The sequence below is a fragment of the Castanea sativa genome, chromosome 5, assembly GCF_040712315.1.
Source record: "Castanea sativa cultivar Marrone di Chiusa Pesio chromosome 5, ASM4071231v1".
Lineage (NCBI taxonomy): Eukaryota > Viridiplantae > Streptophyta > Magnoliopsida > Fagales > Fagaceae > Castanea > Castanea sativa.
In genome coordinates, this window is record NC_134017.1 from 25,223,338 (window position 1) to 25,231,810 (window position 8,473).

At 30.5% G+C, this 8,473-nt stretch overlaps 1 protein-coding gene across 1 annotated transcript; it reads left to right on the forward strand.

Annotated features, from left to right (window-relative positions):
- The first annotated feature begins 2,076 nt into the window (after positions 1-2,076).
- Positions 2,077-2,463, forward strand: LOC142634976 (uncharacterized protein At1g15400-like). Its single transcript, XM_075809202.1, has one exon. It carries the CDS (start codon positions 2,077-2,079, stop codon positions 2,461-2,463), a length of 387 nt encoding a protein of 128 aa, XP_075665317.1.
- Positions 2,464-8,473: the final 6,010 nt, after the last annotated feature.

Below are 8,473 nucleotides of genomic sequence, written 5' to 3' on the forward strand. Positions count from 1 at the left end.
TTTTTTTTTTTTTAGCTGGAAGAAAGGACACGTAATGAGCTATTCCAAAAGTTTTTTTAGCCCCCCCCCCCCCCTCCCCCCAAAAAAAAAAAAATCTAAAAGTTTGTATTGTTCCCTATGAAAAAGAAAAACACTTTGTATAGTAAATTTTTTCGTTACAACTTCCCCTAATTGTTAGTGATTTCTTATCCAAATTTATCTTTCAGTATCCCCATATCAAAGTTCTTTTGAATCTTTTAGCAATAATTTAATAGCTACAAGAATGAAGCAAAAAAAAAAAAAAAGCTACAACAATCATTTAAGGGTACACTACACTCCATTTTCAAAAAAAATTTAAAAATTATATCATTTGTCTCAAAAAATAAAATAAAATAAAATAAATTTCCCAAATTTCTTTTTAACATAGTAAAAAAATCTTTTAAATGGTAAATGTGAAAATCACTGCACACAATTTTTTTTTGAGTTGAGTTAGAAATCCTAATCTACCTTATTTACCCTTGTAATCCTCCCTCTAGAGCTTGAGCCTATGATCCATTGATCCCCTCTCCCCTTGACCAACATGTTACTTGTCATGGTAGTGTGGACACAATTTTTGAGTCATAACTTTGTCATAATTCTAATGCGATTACTTGTAATTGGTGTAGAAGTGGAACAAGTAGTGAGCCAATGTGTAAATGATAGACAACTTCTCACAATTAGCCACATCAAAGTTAGAACAAAAATTGTGCCATAAAAGTTGTGGTCCTAGGAGAACGTAGTCAATTATCAGAACTCTAGACTTGTCAAGTATTAAGATGACAAAGTTTTAATGATGAATTTTGTTAATGGATTTTGTTAATAGATTCCCAGCGTTTGTTAAAGAACCATTTTAAGAATTTTTTAATAAAAAGTTAAAAAATGAATTTGAATTGTTACTAGCCTTTTCTATTTCCTACCAAAACAATATAAAAATTTTACTAAAATTGTTCATTAAAAATTGCTCCAAGAGTATCAATTAATTAGACCCTTTAATGATTATCAAACTAATAGTATAAATTATAGAGTAATTATTAGAAGTTTTCGAAGTACGGTTATGTATATTCTTTTCTCTCATATTCATGATGAATTCCATCATGTATTTAATTAATAGGATCTATCATGAATTTGAGAGAAGAGAGCACCATTTAATTATAAGAGATGCTACGTTTATAATATTTTTACAGTAAATCATAAATGATTAGTTATTATTGGTTCTAATTTGAACCTAATACTAAATTTACTTTTTAATCCTAATAGTAACAACCCATAACAACTTGCCACGTATGATTTATTGTGAAAATATTGTAAACATAATATTTCTCTTTTAAGTACTCTATTTTCCTTCAAAGACTACCCAATAAATTTCCAAAATTGTCAAAGAAAAATTAAATGACACCAATGTTTATATTTTAATTCTTTTAACTTCAAAAATGCACATGCCACCTACTAACCACACTAAAACCCGAAATCACAGGTTATCACTACTTTAGAATTCAAACCCATGGTTTTTAAATTCCTTTCTTCTTCTTGTTGAATTTGCTTATCCTGGAAACCACATCGAACATCCATAATCATTAAAAAAGAATTAATCTTTCTAAAATAATAAAAAAAAAATTAATCAAAATAAGGTGGCTAGCTTTTACTCCTACATGATAATGAAGGCCAGATCAGCGGAGGTGGACAAAACACTCAATCAAGCCCATACTACTGCAATAAATCTTTTCACAGAAAACTAAACATAAACAGACAAATTAAACAATAAAATAATTAAGAAAATTAAACAAACCCATCTTATAAATTATAATATACAATTTTAACTTTTCACCCAAAAAAAAAAAACAATTTTAACATAAACAAATATTAAAAGAACAGAGAAAGTTGACCCAGTTGTTATGTTATGACCTCATAATAACTTAAAAAAAAAAAAAAAAAAAACCCTTCTTCATATCTTCCTAGCCCTTCTGTCCCTTTATATATAAGCAAAAAAGGTCTTCTTTACAACAACTAAAAAGGTTTCACATTGCTTAAGAAAGGTCCAGAGAGAGAGAGAGGGAGGTTATGGCTGGTTTGCAAAGATCTGCAGTTTCATTTAGGAGGCAAGGCTCATCAGGGCTTGTGTGGGATGACAGGTTCATATCTGAGGAGCTAAACAAAGTGAACCAAAAAGATGACCAAGAACAAGGGCAACAACAAGGACAACAACAAGAGCTAATAGAGAAGTTAGATATCAAAGAGGTTAAGCCGTCAATAAACGTTGGATCAACCAACACCATCGAGCGCAGCCGATCCAACGGTGGAACGCGCGGCTACCGAACTGGAAAGGTGTCTCCGGCCATCGAGCCGCCATCGCCGAAGGTCTCCGCTTGTGGGTTTTGCCGGGCTTTCGGAAATCCGGACAAAAAGGGTGGTCAAAGGACAAAGCGTGGTAAGCATAGATCACGATAAATTTGCTGTTTTCCGGTGACCGGAGTTGATAAATTCCGATGGACGTGGAGTACTATAAGGTTCTTTTATAGTGTTCTTATATAGTAGTATATGTTTTAGTTTTTTAGCTTGCTAGGGGGGTTAAGTAAGTTCATCTCTATAAAGTGAGATGTTAAGAGTTTTGGGAAACAAAGACAAATGATTAATGTAATTTTTTTTTTGGGTTCTAAATTCCTTGTTTGCTATCTGTGGTCATGTTCATGTTTTGTTTCTCTTAGATTTTAGAGATGGTTTGGTGGTTTTGGTAGATGTAATTATGTGTATATTTTTTTTTTTTCTTTTCCTAAATTAATCTTTGGGAAACTTTGTTTTGTACAAAGCAAATGTCAATTGGGGGGATCTCTTTCAATCTCTATTATTTTTTCTCTCTTGTGAACAAGTTGTTTTGATATGGAATTGTTTTTTGTATGCAACGTGGTTTTGACGTATTGAGATAAAAGAAAAAAAAAAAAAAAAAAGTTGGGTTTTGATGCGGGACGTATATCCTTTTAGGAAGGAATCTTTCCATGTTGTACATGTGAGATTTCAATTTCATGGTCGGGGTTGGGATCTCATCTCTATCTCCATGGTTAAAAGTGAAAAGTCAGAACCTTTGAGAATCTCCTCGATCCTGCCTTTTCTATCTTTGGTAAAAGGAAATTATGTGTTCTCGGGATCACCAAAGAATGGTGGACCTTGCTATCCTAGTCTCTTCAATTGTCGCTCTCTCTGCTCTGTTTTTAGTGTTTTAAAAAACATCCATTTTTCCTTTCGCATGTTTTGTTTTAGTTGATTGTTAACACAAGTGAATGATTATAGTGTTAGGATCTTTAGCTTGATTTTTTGGATTCTTTAAAATTGGGATTGTGGTAAGTGATCATACTCTCCTTGATTATGTAGTTAAATTCACATTCAAGTCATTCAATCTTTCACTTCTAACTATTAATGTAACAAAAAAAATATGAAATTCCAATTTTTTAGGCTCAAGAGTATTCATACCAGCCTGCTCAAAAAATTCTATTTGTTTTAATATAAGAATTTAATTTTTATATTTTACGCACACATTTTTTAATACAACTCACATCAAATTATTTATTTTATATTACATCACATTAAAAATATCAATTTTTCCTAATTATTTTTCTTTTATTACATCCAATAACTATCTTCCATTCTTTTCTTTTAACCTCGTGGTAAGTAAAGAAAGAATAAAAATTTATATGTAAAGTGAATATTGTCATTGTAAATTTACATAGTTATTGTAGTAATTTTATAAATGCACACATTTTTAGCTTATCTGATGTGAGTGATCTTGAGAGTTGAACGTAGAAATTGATATATTTTTCTATTTTACATTGTTTGATACAAATGCTCCAATGCTTATCATATATACAAAGCTGTACTTGGCATCAAACTGATTCTAGCATAAGCTTTGTGTAAGCAGCTTGGTCAGTATATACTACTCTGTACATTTTTTTTTTTTTTGAAATTCTAGTACTATAAATTTATGATATTCTATTTTCATCTGTTAATGAGCTATGTTTCAAGAACATTTCTTTTCTTTCTCTCATAAAAAATGAGTTCAAAATTCATATATTACTTGTACTGTCATTTATCAGTGAAAAATACTTTCTATTATCCGTACTTGATTACAAAGTGGATTAGCCTATCTAATGAAAAAGGAAATGAAAATAATAACATGAGGTACAATCATATTGTTATTAGAAAAAAATAAGTTACTATATTCACATTATATATATATATATATTTTCTTCCTTGGTGCCATCCTCTCATGTGGATTGTGGAGGATGAGATGGGTATTAATTTCTCCTATCATATAAATGGTATTGGCCTAGAAGAAGCTACTTCAGATAAAGCAATAATGCCATCAACACACCGTCCGCTCTTTCAAAAGTGCCCACGCACATGCACAATATATTTTATTTACAAAGTACTAAAATAATCTCTATTTTGTAAAAATGTTTTATAAATCTTCTCATTTTTTATTTGCTAGTAAAGTTACACACTTAATGAATCTTGACTCTTGAACCCAAGATCTCATCATCAATGATTTTGCAAAGGGAGGCGAGGGGGACATTTGCCTCCTTGGCCTGATATTACGTATATTATCCATAACCTAAAGTTCCAAAAAAAACCCATCCCTTTTTCACCAATACTATCTTACTTTTCTTTCCATGAAACCAAACCCACGGATCTCCTCAATATCCCACATTATTTGGAATCCACATTTAAAATGATAATAAAAAGAGAGAAAAAAAAAAAGTGCTACATTCACAACATTTAGGTCAAGACACTTCGCAAGTACTTTTGTTCATGTTTTATAGGGTTTTTGTTACAAATTCAAATTTTGAATAAATTGGAAGAGATTAGATGCCATGCAATTAAAAAAAAAATCGTTGCACCTATAATATTGATTTATTTTCTCAGTTTACTTTTAATTAACCAAATTATATGTTTGCAATTATTATATATAGATTGCTTATATTTGTGGGGCATATGGCATATCTTACGGAAAATTTTTAATATGATATATGTAGAAAAAGTCTTAAAAAGTTGAACCTAATAACCGAGAGAAAATAAGTTAAACAAATGGATACTAACTATATTACAGAGGGTTTTGTTTTTGCTTTTTTCTTAACAATAATTCTTAGATTGTAAGATTTGAGCTCTTCAAGCTTCAAGGAGAGTATGATCGGAAAATGTGGCCCATTAGGCTTTTTACTTAGCCAATTATTATTTTCCCCAACTATTTATTTTCCGGTTTCAATAATTATAATTTGACAGTATATGCATTTTTATAAAATGTATTATGGATAGCAAAAACATTTAACATCATTTCCAAAAATAAATTCCTAACTCCGCTTCTGGTTAGTCTATCCTATAATATCTACGGTTAAATTTGTGGATTCACTTTAGGAGGTTCCTAAGTTCATGCTTATTAAAAGGTTAAATTGCAACCTACAGCCTTAAAGTTTGGGAGTTTTTGAACTTTACCCTTGAAATTTTAGAATTTGAAATTTACCCCTGATGTTCTATTATGTTTGTTTAATAGACCCTCCATCCATATTTTTCGTTAGGTGTCACATAAGTTTGTCACGCGTGTTTAGTTCATCTAATAAAATGATGTCACCTCATTTTTATTATACCATGTCATTTTTAATTACTTAATTTTTTAGGCTACAAAAATGATGTGACATCACTTTATTGGACAAACTAAATACATATAGCAAGCTTATGTGGTACTTAGCTAAAAATATGAATGAAAGGGCTACTGATGCTTACAAAATAGAATTTTAAGGGATAAAATTCAAATTCGAAATTTTAAAGTGTAAAATTTAAATGTTTCCAAATTTTAGGGATATAGTTTGCAATTTAGTCTTATTATTATCATAAAATGTATACTTCTTCTAAAATATGCACATATTTTTTAAATTATAAATTCTTAGATAGTAAGATTTGAGCTCATAATATCCATCAGGACACCCCAAAAAAAAAAAACCCACTTTTGTTCCACCTTTTTATTGTTTATTTTCTTAATTTGGATTGTGTTCCTCTCGCCCTAAGTTTTGCGAAAAACAGCCATAAGTCTTATAGCGTACGATTTTGTTACTAGAAAAAAAAATTACAATTTCAAACCAAAACAGCTATAAATATGATTCTCAAAAAAAAAAAAAAAAAGCTATAAATATAATAACAAGGCTAAGCGAAACTGAGAACAATAGGGTCTGTTTGTTACACAATCTCAAACTCACATTTTTACATTTTAAACAACTTTACACATATTTTCACACACATTTTCGCAAACGTACTTTGCCTTAAAAAATACAATACTACGATTCCGAACAAAACGCATGCGCCCTATCGGCATTAAAAAAAAAAATGTCAACGTGGTTATCCTAATTCCTATCCTCAAAATTCAACTATGCGCTCTATCAGCATTAAAAAAAAAGTCAACGTGGTTATCCTAATTACTATCCTCAAAATTTAACTAATAAATTAGGAAAATGTTAGAATCACAATTTTTTTCCATAATTTTTGTCACAATTTTTTTACGTGACAAGTCGTGAATGATAGGTTCACAACTCCACTCACTCACTCACAACTTGCCAGACGAACAAATCGTGGCAAAAATTGCAGGAAAAATGATGATCCTAACATTACTCAATAGATTACCCGCAATATTTCCTGCAATTTGTAATCCCTCTTTTTGTGCTCAACATTATGTATCATCTTTTTGACTTTTTGTTTGTTAGAGAATCAAATTATCTTTTGACTAATACACCAAGTTTGGCAAAAGTTGCCTAAATGTAAGATCTAAATGGACAAAAAATAATATGGGAATAATGTAAATAAAAAGTAAAATAAAATCATGTATTTGTTAATTTTTTCGATTAGAAGTCCCATCATTTATAGGCTGCAACCTTGATCAATGCGCTGACCAACTAATCATTGATCATGCATATTTTTGGTGTTTATTGATGATGATGCTGATGCATATGGAGATTAACAATGTTGGTAAAAAAATTTAAACCCAAAATTCACTGGTCTGAAATAACATTACGGTCCCTTTCATTCGACCCACCGGGCCACCACCATTCACATCAAAGTAAGGATCAAAATCAAATTATTGAGAAAAAGTGTTACATCTTCAATGATGGAGGTCTCACCTAGTCATGATTTCACCAAAAGTTGTCAACAACATAATCAATCAATACCGCCCATAATTTTTTTTTTATTTTAAAAAATCAATCAATACCTAGTAGGGTAAGAAACCATACCAAAAAGAAAGAAAGAAAATTAAAATGAAAAAACATTAAACGGACCAACACTTAGGTATACATCAAATTCTTTATGCCAAAAGATCAACTGGTCAACAATAAAAAGTAGGGAGAAAAAAAAAATTACTCTCCTCTATTTAGGGCTCGTTTAGTAAGAGATTCTTAGTAACGTTAACTGTTTAAGTATTGGAAAAATACATGTGGACGAAAAAGTATTGTAAAAATACGTGTTATGATGTTTAAACAACAAAAATTGTTGTTTAAATAACAGTACCAAACAAACACTGTTTTAGAATTAGCAACCAAAAAAATAAAAATTTCTACTTAGAGCATCTCCAATAGGCTCTCTAAAGCCTAATTTGGAGAGCAAACACACCAAAAAACCCCTCCAACAGCCTCTCTATCTCCAATAGGCTCTCTTAACCTTTTTAGCTTTGTCTACTATTTGTCTTTTGTTAGAAAAGAAAACAAGTGTGATTAAACTATCCTTTATTTATCACATTTCATGTTAGATTCAAGGGTTAAAACAAATCTACCCTAAATTATGGGGTATTTGCACTTTGTGCCCCAAATTATAAAAATTTAAAAATCACACCCCATTATAATAAATTTAGTAATTTTCACCCTACACTCGAGAAAACAGAAAAACGGAAAGAAGGAGAAGAGCCTAGAGGCTGAGAGAAAAAAATGTAGAGTGCATGGTGGAGGTTGAGATTAAGGTAATAATGTCACAGTTCAACTATATAGCATTTTGATAGTGTATCAAAAATTGCATTCATAGAAGTGACAAACCAATCAAACCGTACTGTTTTGCCATGTTTCATCATGCTTTGGCCTGAATAAAAAATAAATGAGTAAAAGGAATTTCGGGCATCATATTGCAGTTATTACTGTTAGATTGGAATTTTGAGAAAAGGGTTTCATTATTATTATTTTTTATTCATTTTTAAGGTGAGGATAACTTAGTAAATTTGAGGACATCTTGTCATTTCATTTTTCAAAGGCACATTAAAGGTAACATCCAAATGGAGCAATTTAATAGATTTGTTATAATAGGGTTGTTAATTGCAAAATTTTGTAGTTTGGTGGTGCAAAGTACAAATATCTCATAGTGCAATTAACCCCAAAATTTAAGAGTAGCGAGATTTATTGACTTTATTATTTTGGTCACACCATTTAATATTACTCTCTCT